The sequence below is a fragment of the Ochotona curzoniae genome, unplaced genomic scaffold, assembly GCF_017591425.1.
Source record: "Ochotona curzoniae isolate NIBS_2020 unplaced genomic scaffold, NIBS_Ocur_1.0 scaffold_1037, whole genome shotgun sequence".
NCBI lineage: Eukaryota > Metazoa > Chordata > Mammalia > Lagomorpha > Ochotonidae > Ochotona > Ochotona curzoniae.
In genome coordinates, this window is record NW_024467083.1 from 29,457,279 (window position 1) to 29,481,427 (window position 24,149).

Here is a 24,149-nt window from a genome sequence, read left to right on the forward strand (position 1 = left end):
CTCTGTATATCTGTCTTTCCAATAAAAATAAAATAAATCTTTTAAAAAAAAATGAAAATAGTGCAGAATAATCCTGTAATGTGGATAGCCTATGCATGAGGATGACTAAGCAATGTTCTTTTTCTTCTTCTGTGAACCATTGTATGTTGTATGAGCCTGTATATATTTTTTCTTTTTTGTTAGAGGTTTGTTTATTTTTATTGGAAAGGCAAATATACAGAGAGAAGACGATGCAGAGAGATCCTCCATCTGCTGGTTCACTCCCCAAATAGCCGTAATGACTGATGTTAAGCCAATTCCCAAGTTCCCCGTCAGACCTGCTCCCAGCCCTGGATCTCACACGTGCCTGCTGGGGCAACAGCCTTGCTTGGCATGGTCTGCCCTCAGTCCTAGTCCCTGAATGTGCTGGTGAGCACCCCACCGCCTCCCATCCCCAGCTCCCACAGGATGTTAGGTGGGCTCCTGTCAGAGGAATTCCATGGTACAGCCTGGTTTGGTCTGTCACCACTCCAACTCTGTGTGGTCCTACAGAGGTGTGCCCACATTTCCTCTACAGAATTTGCCTGAAGATCCAATTCTCACATTCTGTAGCCCAGTTTGATATGGCCCAACCCCTACTTTGACACTTATGGACAGATACTGTGTAGGCCATATTTCTTTTTAAAGATTTATGTATTGGTATTGGAAAGACAGATTTATAGAGAGAAGGGACAGGAAGACCTTCCATTAGTTGGTTCTCTTCCCCAAGTGATTGCAACAGCGAGAACTGAGCTGATGCGAGGCTTGGAACCAGAAGCTTCTTCTGGGTCTCCCATGCAGGTGCAGGGTCCCAAGGATTTGGGACATTCCGCACTGCTTTTTCAGGGCACAGGCAGGGAGTGGGATGGAAGTGAAACAGCTGGGATACAAACTGGTACCCATATGGGATCCTGGTGCATGCAGTTAGCCACTGAGCCATTGTGCTGGGCCCAAGGCCATATTTCTTTCTGGACATTTGTTGTTGTTGATGTTGTTTTGTTTTGTTTTGCTTCTTGATAACTGGACCAAAAGGGCACTGAAATGTCACTTGGGATGCCCGTATTGCACACTGGAGTGCTCAAGTTTGAGTCTGAGTCCAGTCCGTCTCCCTTTTTAAGATTGATTTATTTGGGGCCCAGTGGCGTGGCCTAGTGGCTAAAGTCCTTGCCTTGAACGTGCCGGGATCCCATATGGGCGTCGGTTCTAATCCCAGCAGCTCCACTTCCCATCCAGCTCCCTGCTTGTGGCCTGGGAAAGCAGTCGAGGATGGCCCAAAGCTTTGGGACCCTGCACCCGTGTGGAAGACCGGAAGAAGTTCCTGGATCCTTGCTTCGGATCGGCATAGCATCGGCCATTGCACTCACTTGGGGAGTGAATCATCGGAAGGAAGATCTTCCTCTCTGTCTCTCCTCCTCTCTGTATATCTGTCTTTCCAATAAAATAAATAAATCTTAAAAAAAAAAAAAGATTGATTTATTTGAAAAGCTAGGGTGAAGTGATGGGGTCGGGGAGATGGAGCGGGAGAATGGAGAGAGAACACAAGGTCTTCCATACACTGATGTACAGCTAGTCCAGGCCAAAGGGAAGAGCCTGGAGCTTCAGTCAGATCTCCCATGTAGGTGGCAGAGACCCAAGTAGCTGACCCTCGCCCGCCACCTTCCCAGCAGTGTGATGTGGAGCTGGGTCACAGTCAGAACTGCTGAGAGTCGAACTCGTGCTTGGTGTGGGATTCCAGCATTGCAATAATGGCTTATCCGACTGCACTATACCTGCTCTCTGTTTCTGATTCTGATTTCCTGCTGGTGCAGGCCCTGAAAGGCAACAGATATGTCTCAAGTGGTTGGGGTTCCTGGATTGAGTTCCTAGCTCTCTGATTCAGCCTAGCCCAGTCTGGCTGTTGTGGATGTCTGGGGACGAGTGGATGGAAGCTGTCTCTTTCTGCCACTCAAATGAAAGAAAAAATTTTTAAGTGATTGCTGTAAATTAACTGGTTAGCTGGCATATTACAAGAGTTTTATGAATGATTCTCAATTTTATCACAGTATATTTTATAATTCTTGGTCTCTTTTTATATACTATCAGTGGTGACACTAAATTGCTAATACTGAAAGATCAAATATGGGGCCTGGCGGCATGGCCTAGCAGCTAAAGTCCTCGCCTTGAACACGCCAGGATCCCATATGGGCGCCATTTCTAGTCCCGGCGGCTCCACTTCCCATCCAGCTCCCTGCTTGTGGCCTGGGAAAACAGTCTAGGACGGCCCAGTGCTTTGGGATCCTGCACCCATGTGGGAGACCTGAAGGAAGTTTCTGGCTCACTTGGGGAGTGAATCATCGGACGGAAGATCTTCCTCTCTGTCTCTTCTCCTCTCTGTATATCCACCTTTGCAATAAAAATAAATAAATCTTTAAAAAAAAAAAAGATCAAATATCATCCTGATTGATATGTTGATTTCTTGTAGGTTCTTCCTTCCTTGTCTCTTTGTAGCATGTCTCTGTCTTTTTAAATTTTATTTTGATGATATTTACACAGTTTAGAAGGATGTGTGCCCATGTGGACCACTGAGTAGGGTGAGAAGAGTCACAGATTAGGGGAAAGTAGGTAAGACCACTGTTTCCAGTTTTCTTTTTCCTTTTTTTATATTTGGGGGAAGGTGGAGAGGGGAAGCCACACCCAGCATCCCAATCATATCAGTACCCGGGAGTGGGGGATGGTCACCTAGTGTCATTCCAGGGTCCCCGATGTGGAGCGCGCTGCGAGGATACTACTCAAGTGATTTTGACAGTTCTGAAATGCTTTTGATTTTGTTGCTCCAAAGATGAGGAAATCCTTCCAAGGTCCACTGGTTGACGTAGTCTGCCTTAGAATCTCCATTTGCCCAGATACTTCCTGTCAGTGCTTGGCTGGGAGAGTTGTCTAATTTGTTCTGCCCTCCATTCTCTGCTAAGGTACTAGATGTCCTCTGCAGGCCCTAATGGACTGTCATATTCCATGTGCATCTGGGCATGCCGTCCACTGCTCCATCTCAGCAACTGATTAGGCCCAGTTCTGACACATGTACTCCTCAATCACACCACAGATCCTGTGATTCTCCCTGTGATTGGAGTTTTGAGTCCAGCAGTTCATTTGGGGGGACTCTCAAAAAAATCTTTTCTGGGGTGACCCCAAACCTGACTATTCTTTTAAAGGTTTATTTATTTTTATTAGGTGGTCATATTTACAGAGAGGAGAGACAGAAAGATCTCCCATCCGCTGTTTCACTCCTCAAGTGGCTGTAGAGGCTATAGCAAAGCCAGGGGCCAGAAATTTCTTCTGGGTCTCGCATGTGGGTGGGATTCTCAAGGACTTATTCCCCATTGCTCTCCCAGGACATAAGCAGGGAACTGGGGGGGAAGTGGAGCAGCTGAAACACTAAACCGGCACCCATATGGGATCCCAGTGCATGCAAGGCGAGGACTTTAGCCATTAGGCTGCTGTGCCAGGCCCCAGACCTGACTCTTGTTTGTGCTAACCAGTACAGAGTTTAGCTCAGTCCCTCACCCACATAAGACTATGCACACACTGCTAGTTGCAGTTGCTGTGTCAGTTTTATCTCTAGCCCCATCTCTTAAGCAAACCAATGGATGTTGCAGCCCAGCCTAACCCTGCCCACCACATGTTTGGCCCTCATGTACACCAGTGTTCCAGTAGGGTGGTGTGCTGGCCTGGAGCTCTGCCACCCACCAGGAACCCAAGTCCATAGATGGGTCCCTAGACTCCAGTCCTCTGGCACATGTGCTGGCCTAGGACCTTCTACCTACCCAAAAGCCAGGCATGTTCACAGTTCCCCAAGCCAAGTTCACCAGCACACCATGCCAGCATGCTAAATAGGGCTGGCTCTCCCTTCCCTCCATCTCCCGCCTTACCTGGAATCAAGCATGGGCAGAAATCCCCAGGCTTTCTCTGCCTGTCTGGGTACAATCCCCCAATCCCTGCATATCCCCACTGATGCCATCCCCAATGCCTCCTGCCAGCCCATACCCCCAAGCCATCACGAGCCCACCCACACTGATGGAAGGCAGGAGCTCGTGCCCAGGCACCTGTCTACACTTTTAACAGTAACATTAACTTGTAATTCTTCTTAAATATTTATTTATTTTTATTGGAATGTCAGATATACAGAGATGAGGAGAGACAGAGAGGAAGATCTTCCATTTGCTGATTCACTCCTCAAGTGGCTGCAATAGCCAAAGCTGAGCCAATTCAAAGCCAGGAGCCCTGAGCTTCTTCTGGGTCTCCCATGCGGATCCAGGATCCCAATGCCTTGGGCCATCCTTGACTGCTTTCCCAGGCCACAAGCAGGGAGCTGGATGGGAAGTGGAGTCGCCAGGATTACAACTGGCACCCATATGTGATGCTGGCATATGTAAAGTGAGGACTTTAGCTGCTAGGCTATTGTGTCAGGCTTCCAACTTGTAATTTTTTAAAAAAGATTTATTTATTTTTATTGGAAAGTCAGATATACAAAGAGGAGGAGAGACAGGGAGGAAGAGCTTTCGTCTGATAGTTCACTCCCCAAGCAGCCACAATGACTGGAGCTGAGCCAGTCCAAAGCCAGGAGCCAGGAGCAGCCAATTCCGGGTCTCCCACAGGGGTGCAGGATCCCAAGGCTTTGGGCCGTCCTCGACTGCTTTCCCAGGCCACAGGCAGGGAGCTGGATGGGAAGCGGGGCTGCTGGGATTAGAACCGGTGCCCATATGGGATCCTGGCGTGTTTGTGGCAAGGACTTTAACTGCTACGCTGTCATGCCAGGCCTAACTTGTAATTTTTAAATTAAAATTTTACAAAAGTCTAAGATTGTGAAGACCTGCCGTATACCCTTCACTCAGATTCCCCCAGTTAGCATTGTGCCATATTTGCTTTCTCTTATTGTTATGTCTGTACATGCTTTCTGTTTTCTGAGAATATGTTACAGACATAATGTGTTCCATATTTTGGTGTCCATTTCAGGCTGCTTTAACAGATTCACAGAATAACAGAAATTTGTTTCTTCACAACTCTGAAGACTAGAGAGTCCAAGATCATGGCCCAGTTCAGTCTCTGGGGAGGGCTCAAGGCTCTCTTCTAGCTTATGGTGGCCATCTTTCATGTCTTTCCGTGGGTGAGGTAGCAAGCTCTGGCTCTGTCGCCCCTACCTTTGCCCTATGTCAGCATTATCAGGAAGCTGGAGTCAAGAGCTAGAGACAGCAGTCCAGTATGGGATACAAGTCAGTTAAACACTGAACCTGATGTTGCAGTTAAAATAAGGCAGTCATGGAAATATACTCATTGATAAAGTCATAACATTTGGGCAGAGATTTAAAAGGCAGTCACAGTGATAACTATGAGAAGTAAGGAGAAAGAATGCTAGCAGAGGGAGCAGCCAGCCAAAAGAGCTCTGAGGCAGGGGATGGCGCTGGAGTGAGCCCTGGAGGGTCAGCACAGGAGCCCGTGTGACTGCCACATGGCTCGCCTTCTGGGTTTGACTTGTTGCTTCTTTGTGGTATTAGCTCTTTTGTATTACTTCCAACACTAAAATTCTTGCCCGTGTTTTTTAAAGTCTCTGTTCTGTGTAGAAGCTTTTCATGTTTTTGGCTGCAGAATAAAGACAGAAACATTGCAACTCAGTTTTTCAGTCTCACCTGGTCTTTGCTGTTCTTCCCTACCAACCTTTGTGGTCCAACAGAAGTAGGAGTGGACGATGACCGAGAGCACACTCCGCCGGTTTGTTTGAATTCACATCTGAGCTCTGTCACTTCGTAGCTCTGACTGTGATCATTTTTCTTCATTCCATGTTTTAAGAGGACGGTAACTACCAACTTCCCAGGGTTACTGTGAAGCTGTCAGTTAATATTTGTCTCATCTTTAGAATTGTGCCTGACAACACAGAAAATGCCATGAAAAAATATTTGTTAAGTAACTTCAAATTCTAGCCTGCTTCTCCCTTTTCCAAAACAAGCTGTTATTGTCCAGTCCTACTTTGGACTGTTCATGGACTTTTCTCTCTGAAATGCCCTTTCCTTTCCTTGCTGCCTATGAAAATTATAACTCCTTCATCACATATTTATCCATTGGGTGCCTGCCTGACGCTGTGTTACTCATTAAGGACTTTGCAATAAACAGAATCCCAGCGTTGAGGGAGTTTATAATCCAGTGGGAATACAGAGAAGTACACTACAAGTAGACAAATGCTGTACTTGTAAATACAAGGTGCACTGAAATTGCAATCTTGTGGAGAAATAAAGATGTTGTGTGTAGACTGAGACCTGGAGAGAAAAGGGAATTAGGCTGTTGAAACCGGCAACCAGACAAAGAGGGCAGGGTGGAACTTAGAGAACCAGATTTAGTTCTTGGAAATGAAGCTTTAGGGGAAAGAGTAATTCTTCCTTGAAAAGTAGAGACTGTAGTTCATGTTTAGCAGGTAAACAGACAGCATTTCGGTGGGTTTTGAAATGCATTCACGATGGACCCTGGACCGCAGTGTAGCAGTTTCTTGGGCTGATGGTCCTGGTTTAGAAGCTGCTGCCCGCTGGCCTCATGCTGGACTGACTGCCCAGGGATAATCTGTGCTAAGGAAAAGCCGCAGTCTTTCCCAGAACCGTCTGACCCACCCCTTCTCTGGGGCTTTGAAAACACCTGAAAGTGTTTGGTGTCAGCCTACTGTGCTGCTGGCTGATATTTGTGTACCCCTTTGGAGAGAGCAGCTGGGGAGAGCACCTCAAGCAGCAGCTTGGAGCTGGATGGCTGATGGAAAGGTTAAGGCCACACTTATACCAAGTAGTATCTTTGTACCTGTCAGACATAGCTTGTAGAGTCACTTCCAAGTGGCCTGCTTTCCTTGCAACGCCCCCTCCCCCCCCAAAAAAAAAGAAGGGATAAATTAGTTTGATTCCAAAATAAAGGCTTTAACCACTACGCTATGGCGCCAGGCCCCAGCTTCACTTCCTATGTCTTTGATTATCTACATAAGCAGAAACGATAGTTTGAATTTTTCAGTTTTGATTTTTCTCTATCTAGCTGTATTCCTGCATGGTAAGATATGCTCAGTGATATGGTCGGTGGCAGCAAGCCCCAGCTCCCAGTCAGCCATACGAGCACGAGGATGAATAACCAGCTGCAGGTGTGCTATAGCTAAGCTAGGATATAGCAGAAGGTTCAGTGAATTAACTTTTTAATTTGTGATGGTGAATTTATTGAAACACAGTTCCCTTGTAATTCTTTATTTATAGTTTATCTGTAGTTTCAGGTGTGCATTGGCAATCTTGGAACCTCTGTGGATCATGGAAACCTAGTGTTCAGTGTTTAAGGGAAGAGAATAAAAATTATGATTGATTTCTGCTTTCTCTGTGCTTTATCTACTGAATTAGAAAAATATTGTGGAAAAAAAAATATTGTGGCAGGGCCAGGCGGCATGGCCTAGCGGCTAAAGTCGTCGCCTTGAATGCCCCGGGATCCCATATGGGCACCGGTTCTAATCCCGGCAGCCCCGCTTCCCATCCAGCTCCCTGCCTGTGGCCTGGGAAAGCAGTCGAGGACGGCCCAAAGCCTTGGGATCCTGCACCCGCGTGGGAGACCCAGAAGTTCCTGGTTCCTGGTTTCGGATCGGCACAGCACAGGCCGTTGCGGCTCACTTGGGGAATGAACCATTGGACGGAAGATCTTCCTCTCTGTCTCTCCTCCTCTCTGTATATCTGACTTTGTAATAAAAATGAATAAATCTTTTAAAAAAAAACATTGCGGTAAAATAGCTCAACTAGAGTGGTAAAAATTTGAGCTACCTCTGTGACATGTGAGAAAAGAGTATGGATTAAGGTCACATAGAAAGATTGTGGTTTTGAAGGGTCATTAGCCAAGGAAGGAGCCTGCGAATTTCACTTCAGTACTTTTATTAGTATGATTTTTCTTCAGACGCCAGTAGCAGAAATGAAGGAGCAGTAAATACATTTGTTAGCTGAATCCAGATGTATTACTGTGTTGGACACATATGATGGATGGCGAAGTTAGGAGTAGAAGAAAACAAGCAGGGTTTTGATGCAAGAGTGGTCTAAGTAATGGGTCAAAGGGTAGAATCCATACCAAAAAATTGAGTATTAGTAGAAACTACAGTCAGTGAAATAGAACAAATTAATAAAATTGGAAGCTATAGTCCAAGAAGGGAATTTTAAATATTTTTTTATTTTGATTTTATTTGAAAGGCAGAGTGATAGAGATCATTGGTCTTCTGGTTCACACCCAAATGCCCACAACCGCTGAGACTCTGGCAGGTCAAAGCCAGGAGTCCAAATGTCTGTCCAGCTTTTCCACGTAGATGGCAGGGGCCTAAGTGTGTCCACCATTCTCTGCTGCCTCCCCGAGGTGCAGTAGCAGGAAATTGGAATGTAAAGTTAGAGCTGAGACACCAACTCGGGCACTCAGAGAATGCCAGCATCCCAAGTAGCAGCTTGACCACTGCACCAAATATCTGCCTTGAGAAGGAAATTTTAAAATGTGCAAGAGTGCATTCGAGATCAGGATATGAGAGGTTGGAAAACATGTTGGCTAATCCACATGAATATTACGTTTTCTCAGTATTAGAGTTAAATGTGGAGGTGGCTTTGCTCAAGTTTCGAGAAAATTGGTTGGTACTTGTTTTGAAAAATCTAAATCTAATCTAGGGTGTCTCTCCCTCTTTTTTTTTTCTTTTTTTTTTAAGATTTATTTTCATTGGGAAGTCAGATGTACAGAGGAAGATTTTCCATCCGATGATTAACTCCCCAAGTGGCCACAATGACCGGAGCTGAGCCAATCTGAAGCCAGGAGCCAGGAGCTTCCTTTGGGTCTCCCACGCGGCTGCAGGGTCTCAAGGCTTTGTGCCGTCTTCAACTGCTTTCCCTGGCCACAAGCAGGGAGCTAAATGGGAAGTGGGGTTGCTGGGATATTTGAACCAGCTGCCATATGGGATCCTGGCACGTGTAAGGCGAGGACTCTAGCCACTAGTGCGAGGCCCCTCTCCCTCTGTTTTCAGGAGACACACCTTCTGGCTCTCCCAGGAGGTGCATTCACCTTTCTTCTTTTCCCGTTCACCTGGTCATTTTGCAAATAAAACTGTCTGCAATCAGAAAATAAACAAACCAACCTAACCTAGATATGTTTCCTCTGTATCAGATTGCTTCTTAGGATATTTACCTAAAGAGAAAACAGCACAATCTCCTTTCTAGTAGTTGTGGGCTTAAGTGTGTCTAAATATATCTCAATTGATTGAGAAAAAGGGCTTACCTGTAATACTGATATTAAACAATTTGTCTTAAGATTATATTCTGATTAGATGCCAAACCTGTGCCGCTTTCCACTAATTTTGGAGTTTCTGAAGCTTTGTTTGTTTGTTTCAACTGAATTTGAAAATTTGTTTCTACATGTTGTGAGGGCAGTCTTGCTTTATGTTAGCCTCTCCACAATTCCTGTGCAGTGAGAGAGATCTGCTTGAGGAGTGCTTTGAATAGAAACATAACCGGAAATGGTGGTCAAAGTTGGAGGTACCTTCCATTTGTTCAGTGGTTTCTCCATCCTTTTACATGTATGTAGACATGACAGTTACAGTTGGAGAATACTGTTTTGGGGATAAGTTGAACTATGTATAAATTGACTCATTGGTTTTCTTTATTGTCCTTTGTCATCTCTAGCTGCATATCCCCACCGTTTGAATCTCTTTTACCTTGCCAACGATGTCATACAGAACTGTAAGAGGAAAAATGCAATCATATTCCGTGAGTCGTTTGCTGATGTACTTCCTGAAGCAGCTGCTCTAGTGAAGTAAGTAAACTCCTTAATGTTCGAGTATTAAGCTTAGAAAATGTAGAATTTTAAATCCTTTCCTTTTCAATAGTTGGTTTCTTCCTCCTATCTTGGCCACATATATCTCTCTACTTATGGCTTATTTTTTTTAAAGATTTATTTGCATTTTTATTGGAAAGAGATTTACAGAGAAAGGAGAGACAGAGAGGTTGTCCATCTGCTGCTTCACTCCCCAAGTGGCTACAACAGCCAGAGCTGAGCCAGGAGCTCAGAAGCCAGGAGCTTCTTCAGGGTCTCCCATGTTTGGTACAGGGTCCCAAGACTTTGGGCCATCCTCTGCTGTTTTCCCAGATGACAAGCAGGGATGGATAGGAAGTGGAGCACGAATAGGTGCCCATATGGAATCCCAGTGCATGCAAGGGGAGGATTTAGCCACTAAGCTATTTGGCCAGGCCCTACAACTTTTGCTTTGCTTTGAGTATATTTGATTTATTCAATCTTTGTTGAAATCTTACCCTCCATGAAATCTGTGTATTTTAAACAGAATTGTAGATATTTATTCATATTGATTTACTCCATTCTTGGAAGAATTTATTTCTATCATTTCTCAGTGTGTTCTTGAGAAATGTCAATGAAAAGAATGGTTCCATGCTGAAATAACTTTGACCTTTGCTCTTGAAGATTCTGAGTGAACATTACTTTGTCAGTAACAGTGTGGGCCGTTGACACCGTGTTAAAGACACCGTTGAGGTGCCCACATCTCCTAACAGAGTACCTGGCTTCAAGTTCTGACTCTGTTTCTGCTTCCAGCCTGCTGCTAATGTGCACCCTAAGAGGTAGCAGGTGATGGGTGCAGATCTCCACGGAGGATGCCTGGATTGAGTTCCTAGATCCTGGCTTTAACCTGGCCTAGCCCCAGCTGTTTGCGTATTTGGAGAATGACCTTAGAGATTTTTTTAAATACATAGATTTTTTTAAATACATAGATTTTAAATACATAGATTTTTTTAAATTACATGAAATATTTTACTTATCTCAGGTAGTTTATGATGCTAATTTCAAAATAGCATTTCCTAAACTCTGACCAAAGGCTGGTGTTTTTGAATACCTATTAAATATCCTCACATTTGAGGGAATTATAGTATATCAATGCAGATTTCCATTTTTTTTTATTTTTGCCATATTATATTTTGTCTGTGTTGCATCATATATATGTTTTGCTGAATAAATCCAATTATAAAATGAATAATTATATAAAACAATATCTAAATGCTTCCTTGAACTTTATATAAAAGCATTGGTCTCTGTTAGAATAACACTGTTTGGAAGTGAATGATCCTTATTCCTTCCTTTGGATTCTTAACATTGTTAACTTCACTATTACAAAGGATTAGAAATGTAGATTCCGGAGCCCAGCGCTGTGGCCTAGAGGCTGAGATCCTTGTCTTGAACACGCTAGGATCCCATATGGGTGCCAGTTCTGATCCTGTCGGCTCCACTTCCCATCCAGTTCCCTGCTTGTCGTCTGGGAAAGCAGTTGAGAGCAGTCCAATGCCTTGAGACCCTGCACCCACATGGGAGACCTGGAGGAAGTTCCTGGTTTTGGATCAGCATAGCACTGGCCATTGTGGTCACTTGGGGGGTGAATCATTGGACGGAAGATCTTCCTTTCTGTCTCTCCTCCTTTCTGTATTTCCAATAAAATAAATAAATCTTAAAAAAAAAAGTATAGATCCCACTTGAATGTAATAAGTAAAAAAGATTTACACACAGGTGGGCTTTTGTCTCAGTAGTTAAGTTGCCCCTTGGCATGCCTGCATTCCACATTGAAATGCCTATTTCAAGATCTGAACCTTCTAATAATTTTTTAAAAGATCTATTTATTTTAATTGCAAAGTCAGATACACAGAGAGAAGGCAAAACAGAGAAAGATCTTTTGACTGCTGATTTCACTCCCCTAGTAGCTGCAGTGCCAGAGCTGAGCTGCCAGGAGCCAGGAGCTTCTTCTGGGCCTCCCACGTGGGTGCAGGGTCCCAAGGCCTTGAGCCATCCTTGACTGTTTTCCCAGGCCACAGGCAGGGAGCTGGAAGGGAAACCAGGCCGCTGGGATGCTAACTGGTATGCATATGGGATCCGGGCGCATATGCAAGATAAGGATCAGCCACTGAACCACAGCAGAGCCCAATACTTAGGTTTTTTTTTTTTTTAAATCAACTAGTATATTTATTCTATTTTTTAAATTAAAAGTGTAAAAATATCTGGTTAGTTTAGATTTTTAATAATTTGAATATTAGTTCATTTTGTGAACTCTTTAAATGAGTGACAAACATTTAGCAGCCAAAGAATTACCACGGAAATTTTAACACTGTACTTTTGGACCATCTTCGTGCTAATGAGCAGGCTGGGAGGCAACAAGTAATGAATGACCTCTGCCACTCACATGGAAAACACAGGTTGAATGCAGAATTCCCAGTTTGAGTCTTGTTCAGTCTTGGCTGTTGCAGGCTTTGGGAGGGTAAACCAGTAGATAAAAAAGCTGTCTGTCTGTCTTTAAAACTAAATGAAAATCAATAAACAAGTAATTAGTAAAATACACACACATGTAATTATATTTGTGGTACACACTAGAATACTTTGTGATACACAGATTAAGCTACTGCCTGCATCCAGTTCAAGGCATATCTGCTCCACTTCCCAATCTAGCTCCCTGCTAGTATGCCTGGGGAAAGGAGAGGAAGATTGCCCGAGTGCTTGGGTCCTGTAACTACGTGGGAAATCCTGGTGAACCTTGTGGCTTCAGACTGGCCCATTCCCTGCCATTGCAGCCATTTGGGGAGTGAACCAGCAGATGGATTTCCCCCTTTCTCTCTTTCTCTCTTCTTCCTTCTCTTTCTGTAACTCTAAATAAAATCAATTTTGAGTACTCATAATTGACCAATTATATTTTCATTTAAACAAGGATATGTTCATTGAAAAAAATTTTTAAGATTTATTCATTTTTATTGGAAAGTTAAATATACAGAGAGAAGGAGAGGCAGAGACAAAGATTCTCCGTCCACTTGTTCACTCCCCAAGTAGCCACAACAGCCAGATCTGAGTCGATTTGAAGCCAAGACCAAGAGGCCTCCTCCGGATTTTCCATGTGAGTGCAGGGTGCAGGCATTTGGAGATGTGAGCCAATGTATGGAAAATTCCCCTCTGTGTAATTATGCTTTTCAAGTATATATAAATCTTTAGAATAAAATTAATTTGCAACATCTAGGAGTAGGACTTTAGGCAGCTGCTTGTGGCCTGGGAACACAGTGGAGGATGGTGCAAAGCCTTGGGGCCCAAAGCCATGTGGGAGACCCAGAAGAAGCTCCTGGCTGCTGGTTTTGGATTGGATTAGCTCAGCCATTGTTTGTGATTATTTAGGGAGTGAACCACTGGATGAAAGACTTTTCATTCTGTCTCTTCCTTCTCTCTGTAAAGGTGCCTTTCCAATCAAACTAAGAAGTCATTAGAAAAAAAACCAAAAAACAAAAAAGGGAGGGGGCAAATTATCATGTAATCCAAAAGTTTCACTTCTAAACATGTTTCTATGAGTTGAAAGTAGGGAACTCATATACTCACATTCCTAGCAGCGTTATTCACAAAATTACAGACAAAAAAGGAACCCCGATGTCTTTCAGGTGAATTTCTCAGTAAAATGTGGTGTTACATACAGTGGAATATTATTCAGCCTAAAAAAGGATGGAAATTCTGATATGTGCTTCAGTGTGAATGATGCATGATAACATACTAGATGAAATAAGCCATGCGCAAGAGGGCAAATGTGATGTGCCTACAAGTGTTTGAAATGCTTTCAGTCATCAAATTAGTGACACAGTGGAATGGTGGTTGCTAGGAAATGGGGAGAATAGTGAGTCAAATAATGGGTATAGAATTTGAGTTTTATGGGATAAAAAGATTTTGGTTACTTAATGTGAATGTAGCAAACTCTTCTGAATTGTACATTTTGAAATGGTGAAGATGGTGAATTCTGTATCTGTTATACCACAATTTTCATGAAACATCAGAATTAATTTCTAATTCATGAGTGAACCTTGAAAACCTTGTGCTGAAATAACAAATTTGATTTTACACTTAGGTGGAATACATAGAATGGGTTAAGAAGGTAGACAGGAGCTGGAGGAAGAGGTAAGGTGGAAGTGTTAAATGGAGAGGAGTGTCGGAATGTTTGTGAGCCCCTGACTCACATGGTGGGCCCTCACCCTAATACAGTAGTGTTAAAGAGGTAGGACTTGGTAGGACTCTTGGGTTGTAAGGCTCCATTCTCCTGATAGGAGCAGTCCCCTTGTAAAAGAGCTCTGACGGAGTTCATGATGTTCGTTTTTTTAAATGGGTGATGGTGATGACAGTACAACATTTTGAACATAATCCCATTTACTATGCTTTAGAATAATTAAAATGACAAGGTTTTATTTTTTTAATAGTTCTTATCTGTGGTCTTAAGAAAAAGTGACTTTTCTACTTAATGCTTGTTGAATTCTGTCTTTAATGGAGAGTGACAAGCTTTAGGAGCTTGTGACCGTAAAGCAAATGGAGTTTGTCATTATGAAAATTTAAAGAAAAAATAAGAAAAGGAGGGAGAGAGGAAAATATCAATATGCGCTTAAAACTATAGTATAAGATACATTAAGTGAAATTTTTAGAGGGTCAAAGTAGCAAGTGTTACATATATTTAACAGTTGAAAAATAGTAAACAAAAAAATAAAGCAAAGAGATCACATCTAAATGGACTATGGTTAGTCTGACAACAGACTTCAGCAGGAGCCGTGGAAGCCATTGGCAGTTAAGGAACTTTTATAGCATTGACAGAAAGTACTTTGCATTGTAAATTCACATATAAACCAAAACTATTTTCAAGAACTAAACAGACGTATGAAGGAATCGCCAAGGAAACCAAAACTGAAATTATTTACTGGCAACAAGCTTCTGAATCAGTTTTACTCTGGGAAGTTAGCAATAAGAAGAATGGTGATTTATACTTAGCAGTAAAATATCTAAAATATGTAAGAATAGTGTTAACAGGAGATTTTTAAACTTTTGTGAATAAAATTGTACTTGGAAATACTGAATATAGAAGTTTAAATGTTTATTTGGTATTATATAATCATTAAAATTATGTTTATAGGGGAGGCATTTGGCTTTGCAATGAAGATACTGGTTAATACAGGTGGTTCCCACATTGAAGTGTCTGAGTGCATGGCCCAGCTCTGGCTCCTGGTTCCAGTTTCCTGCTAATGCAAAATCTGGGAGGCTGTGGGGCAAGTTTAAGCAACTAGTTCCTGACTCAGTGTGGGAGATTGCGTTCCTGGCCCCAGGCACCTGGGATGCAAACCAGCAAATGAGAACACCTGACTATCTTAGAAGTAAATGGATTTTTTATATAGTATGTTTTTTTATTTATAAATTTTTATTTTGACATTCTTTACATAGTTAAATAGGGTAAGAAGGTTCAAGGGCTACAGGAAAGTGGGTAAGACTATTATTTTTTCCATATTGTTTCCTTCAGGCTTAAAGGGGGGTATTAAGGGAGAAGGCCCACCCGATTTCCCACCCTCCCCAGGTCCCGGATGTAGGGTATGCTCTGAAGTTCTTGCTCCAGTGGTTTTGATATTGCAACAGTTATGAATTACTGTCAATCTTGCCACTCCAAGCACTATGAGGTCTTTGAAAAATCCACTGATTGACATAGTCCATCATAGCTGAGATGGTTGGTTGACCTGTTCTGTCTTCTCTCTTTTCTTGGTTAGGGTTCTGAGTCCAGCATTTAGATTAGGAAGATCTCCAAAGAAATTTCTTGTATGTGCTAACAAGTACAGGGCCTGGCATGGTCCATCGCTCCAATCAGCTGGTGGTTGCAATTGCTGGGTTGGTTCTGTTTTCACTCCCGACTTCCACTGGAACCAATGTGTGTTGCAGTCCAGCCTGGTTCTGCCCAGCACATACTTGGCCCTCACATAAACCAGTAGGAGCTGCAGCCTAGTTGGAGCGACCCACAATTACCCTCACCAGGCCCTACCCTGGTTTGCCAGTATGTGTAGCAGTAATCCAGTCTGTCCCACACCCCATTTCACCCCAGCCACTATCTTAGTTTTATGTCCTCCTGTGGAAGTGGTAACCCAAGAGGGATGAGCCCACTATTTCCCTCCCAGGCCTCTCCCACTCCCGGATTCCAGCTGATGCTGTGTCTAAGCCCAAACAACCCTCGCCCACTTTAATTTTGTTTGCACCAGTAGGAATAATCCGCCCAGCCTAGCTTTTCCCTGATCTAGTCCACATGAGGCGCACAGGTGTGGTAGCTCTGCCTAGTCTGGTCTGCCCCCATCCCAGCCTATGCTCTCTTACAAAAGTAGCTGTCCAGCAAAGGAACCACCCCTTATTCCCCCGCCGGCTCTGCCCACTTCCTTTCTTGTTCTCAGGCTGGTTGGGCGCTGTGGTCCCTTCCGGTACAGGCAACCTCACCTCGGCATTCCATATTGTGCACTAGTCTTTGTTGCGACCGAACCTGGTTTGACCCACACTGGTGCCTGGATTTGCCAGTGGATGACGTGGACAGATTCAGCCTGGTCTTGCCCCAACGTCTGCCAATTGTATACCAGTGTATAGGTTTCCATGGCCTTTTCTGGGCTGTTTCCTATCATGTTTCTTGCGCTGACCTGCCGGGTCTGTGTCCTGCCAGAGGAGTTGCCCAGGCTCCTCCTATCAGAACCTCTCCCAATGCCAGGTTTCACGCTTACCAGTGGGTCCGTGAGCCAACCCTACTCAGTCCACTTCCTGCCATAGCAGGAACTGTGGCTTTTCCTGACTGGCCTTCCACCCAATCTGGTTCTTGCTGTTGGATGTTCCAGCCCAGCCATGGTTTGTCCATACCCACATATGCCTCACACATAGCTCAGTAGGGGTTTGAGACCTCGCCTAGTCCATCCCACATCTGCCCTGGTCCTCCAGAACACCAGGGGGAGTCGGGGTCCGACCCGGTTCGGTGCATCCAATCCCAGTCCACACTTGTGCCAAGGGAGACTGCAACTGTATCCAGATCAGAACGCAGCCCCCCTTCCAGGCCACGTGCCTCTTGGTGGGAACCTCAGCCCAGCTAGGGTTGTCTCCTTTTCTCCCCAACCAGGTCTGTTCCCAGCCATAGATCACTTGCCTGCCAGTGGATGCTCTGACTCAGCTTGGCACAGCCCCTCCCCTGTCCCGATCTCTGCCTTAGACACTGTGGCTTAGCGTCCCTGGCTCCTGCAGACCAGTAGGTACAAGAGCCTAGCTCGGCATGACCTTTGCTCCCTCCTGGTTTCTAGTTTTACTTGTGGGCTAAGGTTTGCTCAGTCTTGCCTGATCTGCTCTGTTCCATTACCAGTTGACACATTAGCCAGCTGTTGGAGCTGCTTTTGCAGGACAAGCCCCAAGCCATAGCTTCTGCATGGACTGGTATTTGGTGCTCAGCATTATTGGTGATTACAAGTTTTACAAAGGAAGAGTTACTGCCTGTTTCAGGTCCAAGAAGCACAATGGGTTCAACCTGGAGCTAATTAAGCAGCGACTCAAAGAACCAAATCCCCAGAGCTCCCCAGCCGGGTGGCCAGCAGGCTGTGCCTGACACCAAATGGCACACTGGCCACCCGGAAAACAGCTCACCATGTGCACATGGCGGCTGTCCAGGATCCAGGCATGAGACGCCCCGTGCTGAGACCCACCAGCTGCCGGGAGGCTGCTGGAGGTTTAAATTCCCAGGCCCAAGGTCGCGCCCCTCCCAAATCCCATTCACCGCCCAGTGAAGGCGGCGGGTGGGGTCCTGGACCTGCCCAGTCCCGGAGACCTCCCCCCTCGGTCTACCAGAAGTAAATGGATTTTAAAAAAAGATTTATTTAGTTTTATTGGAAAGTCAGATATACATAGAGGAGGAGGAGAGAAAGAGAGGAAGATCTTCCATCCAATGGTTCACATCCCAAGTGAGCACAATGGCTGGTGCTGCACCGAACTGAAGCCAGGAGCCAGGAACCTCCTCCAGGTCTCGCACACAGGTGCAGGATCCCAAGGCTTTGGGCCATCCTCAGCTGCTTTCCCAGGCCACAAGCAGGGAGCTGAATGGGAAGCAGGGCTGCTGGGATTAGAACCGGCGCCCGTATGGAATCCTGGCACGTTCAAGGCAAGGACTTTAGCCACTAGGCTCTGCCACAAGGCCCAAGTAAATGGAATTTTTTAAATTAAGAAATGTTCACAAATAGTTCTTTTGAAATGTTGAGAAATACTTGTTTTGTTAAGTGAAAACATTAAAATACAATTATGTGTATTTATAAATGGTTTCAAATACAATACTGACATTCCTAGGAGAAAAAAAGGAGATATCTCTTCTCAGCTTTTGCCTGAGATCAAGTATAAAATATAAGAGCTAGTAATGCTGATGTTGTTTTATAAATCTCATTTTGGTAAAAGTGAGTAGAGTTTTTTGTGCTTTTCCATGGTTTTTCAGTGTTGTGCAAGATGCATGTATGTGTATGTTTGTAGTGGAAGAGACGATTTCAGCATAAAAGTGAAATCTGTTGTAGTTTAGTCTTCAGAAACTTGTGTTTAAAGCTTCTGTAAACAGTTTTTCTAATCTTGTTCTTATTGGAAGGGAATTACAAACTTTATAAACATGGGATGTTTTATATTCACAGACTCTGATGTTTAAAAGACAATATAACTGATATAACCTGTTTTTAAAATGCCATATACTTCATTTTCCTTTTGGTTTGGCAGATTTGTTTAAGGAGGGGTTAAATTCTCTTTTTGTCTTTTGAGAATATCTGTTAAAATGTTAGTATATTGGAATGAGATTTTTTTTCCTTACAGTTTGAGTCTCTTTTTTCTTTATTTTGCCACATATGATTATACCTATGTAATTCCTCTTTTTATTTTTTTTAAAATGACTTTTCTTGGTGGAAAGCCTTTTTAAAAGGGGGGGGCAGAGATTAGTTTATTTGAAAGGCAGAATTCCAGAAAAATCTTCGATCCGCTGGTTTCAATTCTTTTTTAATTGGAAAGGCAGATTTACAGAGAGAAGGAGAGACAGAAACATCTTCTGTTCGTTCGCTGATTCTCTCCTCCACATGGCCTCAGTGACTGGAGCTGAGCTGAGCCAAACCCAGGAGCCAGGAGCTTCTTTTGGGTCTCCCACGTGGGTGCAGGGTCCCAAGGCTTTGGGTTGTCCTTGACTGCTTTCCCAGGCCACAAACAGGGAGCTGGATGGGAAGTGGAGCTGCCAGGACATGTACCTGCACCCATGAGAGATCCCATGCAGGGCGAGGATTTAACCATTGAGCCATTGCGCTGGGCCCTGGGTTCACTCTTCAAATGGCCACAACAACTGTGGCTGAACCAAATGAAAGCCTGGAGGCATGGGCTTCTTCCAGGTCTCCCACATGGGTGGCAGTATCCCAGGGACTTAGACCATCTTCTAGTGCTTTGCCAGGTGCAATAACAAGGAGCAAGATTGAAAGAGGTACAGCCAGGACTCATACTGACACCCATATGAGATATCATGTGTGTAAGGGAGAGTTTTTCTTAGAAGGCTTGGGGTAGGCTCCGGACATGACCCTAATTTCACCCTGTATGTGCTGGCAGGCCTCTTCTCCTTCGGGCACCTGGCCAGTGCTGGGAGGAGAACAAAGTCTGTATGTTTTGAGAAAAAGATAAGACACCGGCACACATCCTCGCCCAGGTCACGCTGCCAGCTGAGATATGTAAACTTTGGGCATTAGGCCACCTTTGTCCAAATTAGCCTAAAAACCCCTCAGCAGTGCAGTGAGAGAGTTCTCTCTCCTCTCTCCCGGGAGGCTGTCGCAGTTGCAGAGAACCCCTGAAACAACCCCTTGGTATCTAAGGGATGACGTGCTGAGCTCTCCCCTTCACCCCAGTGATGTATAGAATGCCTGGGAATCTGCTCTTGCTTCTCTATAACTTTCCATGAGTTGAGGGGGATGATGTGCTGAGTTCTCCCCTTCACTCCAGTGATGTGTGGTATGCTTGAGAATCTTTGCTCTTGCTTCTCTACATTTACTTTTTGCCATTCCTTTGTGTTTGATGTTTAATAAACATTTAACGTTATATGTACTGGAACGGCTCATGGACGTTTCTCCTCTAACAAATCCGACCCTCAAAACATTAAAGACCGTGCACAGCTCCAGCCAAAATTATATTGCTGGGACATCATGGCTGCAGATGGCAGTTTAACTCCCTGTACCATTGCATTGCCTCCTGATTCTTCCCCTTTCCAATAATTGTGTTTACCCTCTTTTGTTTTAAAGGTTTGTGTATTTATTGTTTGAAAGGTAGAGCAATGGAGAGGTCTTCTGTCTACCTGCTTTCTCCCCAAATGGCCACAGCAGCTAGGTCTGGGCCAGGCTGCAGTCAGAAGCTCCATCATGGTCTCCAACATGGATAACAGGGGCCCAGGCATCATTTCCACTGGCTCATTTTCCACTGCCTTTCCAAACATATTAGTAGGAAGCGGGATCAGAAGCAAAGCATTTGGGATTTGAAGTGGCACCCCGATGACACAGATGTTGCAAGCAGCAGCTTCACTAGTTACTCCGTAACACTGATCCCCTGTTTTATCGTGTCTTCTGTAGTTCCAAATAACATATAATTCAAATCTTTCCTTTCAAGTGATTATTTCTGCATCACTTCTACTCCCTTTTAAAAAGAGTTGGCCAACCTAAATTCTAGAACTCATCTATGAATCAAACTGAATAAAGTAATAGCCTTCGCCTCCCTCAACCTGGATTAGTGTTCTTATTGTATGATATTAAAACTTTTTAGAAGGTATGCCATATATGTGATTTAATCCTGAGCATTTTTGACCAAGCGTTGAAGAAAAAGAAAAAACTGCATAGCATTGCTAGCCCTTCTCACTCTCTGCTAGTGTAATTTTGGAGGGAAGAGCGGAAGACCAGATTTTGCCTTGTTAGATTTTATCTTGTTAGAATCACCCTTTCTTGGGCCCGGCACGGTGGCTTAGCAGCTAAAGTCCTTGCCTTGAACGTGCTGGGATCCCATATGGTCACTGGTTCTAATCCCAGCAGCTTCACTTCTCATCCAGTTCCCTGTTTGTGCCCTGGGAAAGCAGCTGAGGATGGCCCAAAGCCCTGGGACCCTGTACCCACGAGGGAGACCTGGAAGAAGCTCCCGGCTCCTGGCTTTGGATCAGCGCAGCACCGGCCATTGCAGTCTAAATAAATCATTGGATGGAAGATCTTCCTTTCCTCCTCCTCTGTATATTTGACTTTCCAAATAAATAAATAAATCTTAAAAAAAAAAAAAAAGAATCACCCTGTCTTATGGATTGCGAGTTGTGTCAATTAGCACACTGACTAGTCCTCTGAATTTCATATCTATCCCAAAGTTAAATTATGATGCTGGGTGTTTGGCCTTAGTTAAAGCATTAGTAGGAACACATGTCAGAGTGTAGGGTTTGACTCCTAGCTCTTGCCCCCACTTCCAGTTTCCTTCTCATGCAGCACCTGGAAGACAGTGGTAGTGGCTCAAATGATTGAATTCCTGCCACTCATTCGAAAAGCTTGGGATTCACTCCCAGCTTTGTCCAGGCCCACCACTGGCCATTGCAGGCTTGGGGGAGTGCTCACCTTCTCTTCCTTTCAATCTTCCCATCTTTTCCTTTCAAATTGATAAGAATAGAAAGCATTCAGTATATCAACTCTGTGGCCTTACTTGATCATTGATAAAAATGTTAAGTCAATGTTTTAAGATTTATTTAGTCTCAGACACCATTGAACAAATATGTTCTGAAATAAACATCACAAGAAATTTACTGTGTGATATATTCATTCACTTTATTTTCGTATTTATTTTGAAAGAAAAATCAATATTTTTATGGTCTTTTTCTCTGTAGGGATCCATCTGTTTCCAAGTCTGTAGAACGAATCTTTAAAATCTGGGAAGATAGAAATGTATACCCAGAGGAAATGATTGTGGCTCTGAGAGAAGCTTTGAGTAAGTGTCTTTTCTCTTCAAAAGAAGATCTGAGTTAGTCTTTATAATTATCTTGTGATATTGCATAATAATTGAAAAATGAAGTTTTGGATCTGGTCCTGTTCATCTAAAAGTAAATGCTTATAGAAATGTAAATTCAGTTGCATTAAAATTTAAGTAGATTTTAATTTGGGAGTGGATGGTTGGATTTTCTTTTAATTGACTGGAAAAGTGAAGTATATTAAGTGACACCAGCCATCTCCTCATTCCCTGTGTTTGCTTTAATTGAATATTTCACACTGCTTATTGTTGGTGTTTAACCAGTACTGCCCTGTCCTCTTAGTGTTGAAGAATTATTGGATAGGGTTTCCAACAGCTATGTTTCCAAGATATTCGATATTAGGCATATATTACTGGTTTTTAGATTGTCTTTTAACTTAGATTTATAGTAAGAAATCCACCTAGTTTTTAAAAGGTACTTCTTTTGTAGCAGATATGTAAGTAAGTCAGTCTTTGAATGGAAGTTGGTGATAATTTGCTACTGTGACCATGATTCGTTTTAAAAATAGCATCTTCTAAGAAGCTGTTAAATTGTTCATTAGAATTTGATGACTGGCATATTTAAATCAACTGTTACTTTTAGAAATGGTAATTTCACTGATTATAGAAATTATGTTTATTTGACAGCTTCTTAGATCTGGTGGGTATATCTTTTTTTTTTTTTTTTTTCATAAAAATGAAAAGAAAGGGAAGAAAGAAACCACACACAGTCTTGGATTGCCTTTTTTTCATGCTACAACTTTGGCACTGAAGTGGACAGACAGAACAGCTTCCCATAATGCCAGATTGCAAAAACTGAAATGTTTTCCAGGTACCACTTTCAAAACTCAGAAGCACCTGAAAGAAAATCTGAACAAACAACCGAATAAGCAGTGGAAGAAATCACAAAGTAAGGAACAAAATCTCAACTAATATAAAATTACCTCCTTTTTGGAGCAGAAGAAAATGTAGACCATTTGACATCGTACCTGGCGTAAGCCATGGGCAAGCCTGTGTTTTCCAGGCCTGGGAGGCTCCCACTGACTTATACTAAAGAAGCCATCATGAAGTTACTTCTTAAAAAGCCACTTTTAAACAAAGCAATTACAGGAAAAGGGTTTAATAGAGTGAAGATTCAAGAGTAGTTGGGGGAATTGAAAGAAGAAAAAAAAAAAAAAACTTGGTAGTGCCCAGGCTAATTTTCAAAGATATATGAAGTTAGAGAGGCAGCTGAAATTAAACAAGAGCTGAAGAAGAGAATAGGCGTTCAGAAGCATTTCTGTGGGAGCCATGAAATCCTTCAGATCTGGGAATATGCTCTACCAAATTAGGCATGGGCCTCAAATCCTGGCCAGAAGCTTGTTGTCTTAACTGGAGCTCCTGTAATGTTTTATCAGTTCACCCAGCATGAGATCAAGGGAGTGGAATACTGCATGTGCTAGGCTGCTGTGGGCAAACCGAGGACTATTGCAAGAAACATGTAGGTATGGAGAGAGCAATGAAAAAGACAGGGAGCAGTGGGAGGTGAAGAAAAACTGTTGGGATGGTTTTGCTCCAGCAAGCATGTGATATCCATCTTGAGTGAGGGAGTCCTGTGATGTCCTTTTGGTCATAAGTTGCATGCTTAGGATCACCAAGAATCGCCATGTCAGCCAAAGTTCAACCACAGGTGGTGATATCCTTAGACCTTTCTTGCTGATATTTATTATGGACTGAGTCAGCAGAAAAAGGAATCCAAAGCTCAATACACAGGAAGTGGAGTTGATATTTGTAAATAATTTTTTTCTGCCAGTGCTCAGGATTAATTGGATGTCCTGTCCCTGAACACTCTTAATTTGAGATACTGAGATCCTGTTTCACTCAATCAGACTAGGAAAAGAAAGTACTTCATGTATCTCAGCAAGCCAATAACTCTAGTACTTTATGCTTCAAGGTCCTGTTGAGGTAAGTAGGTTAGCCCAACTAAATAGTACATTTTTATATTAATCCTGCTTGAGCGTGTTTAGAGTTCATGGTCATGTATTCTAGGATTTATAACTTAAATGTGCATGTTTGACATATATTTGGAGTATACCCTTAACTAAAAAGCGAACATTTTTCTTGAATTTTAGTGAACTCTTTTGTACTCAACAGCCTTCTGTTTAATTCCAACAGCATCCACAAATCCAAAAGCTGCTCTCAAGTCTAAGATAGTTGCTGAATTTCGAGTAAGTTACAGAATATGCTAACTTTTGTGTTTTCCTATATGGTCTAGTAAGATTTCTTTTTCTTTAGTTGTATGT

General features: G+C 43.3%; 1 protein-coding gene across 11 annotated transcripts in view; it reads left to right on the top strand.

Moving 5' to 3' along the window:
• RPRD2 (regulation of nuclear pre-mRNA domain containing 2) overlaps positions 1-24,149 on the top strand; it is a 73,797-nt gene that overhangs the window by 25,352 nt on the left and 24,296 nt on the right. For 5 of the 11 annotated variants that reach the window (XM_040999088.1, XM_040999090.1, XM_040999092.1 and 2 more), the window contains exons 2-5: positions 9,696-9,825; positions 21,749-21,849; positions 22,700-22,777; positions 24,022-24,074. In XM_040999088.1, coding sequence (XP_040855022.1) covers positions 9,696-9,825; positions 21,749-21,849; positions 22,700-22,777; positions 24,022-24,074 — 362 coding nt within the window. Of the gene's footprint in view, positions 1-9,695; positions 9,826-21,748; positions 21,850-22,352; positions 22,356-22,648; positions 22,778-24,021; positions 24,075-24,149 lie in introns of all 11 variants that reach the window. The other 6 variants (XM_040999091.1, XM_040999089.1, XM_040999093.1 and 3 more) reach the window with 2 other exon arrangements.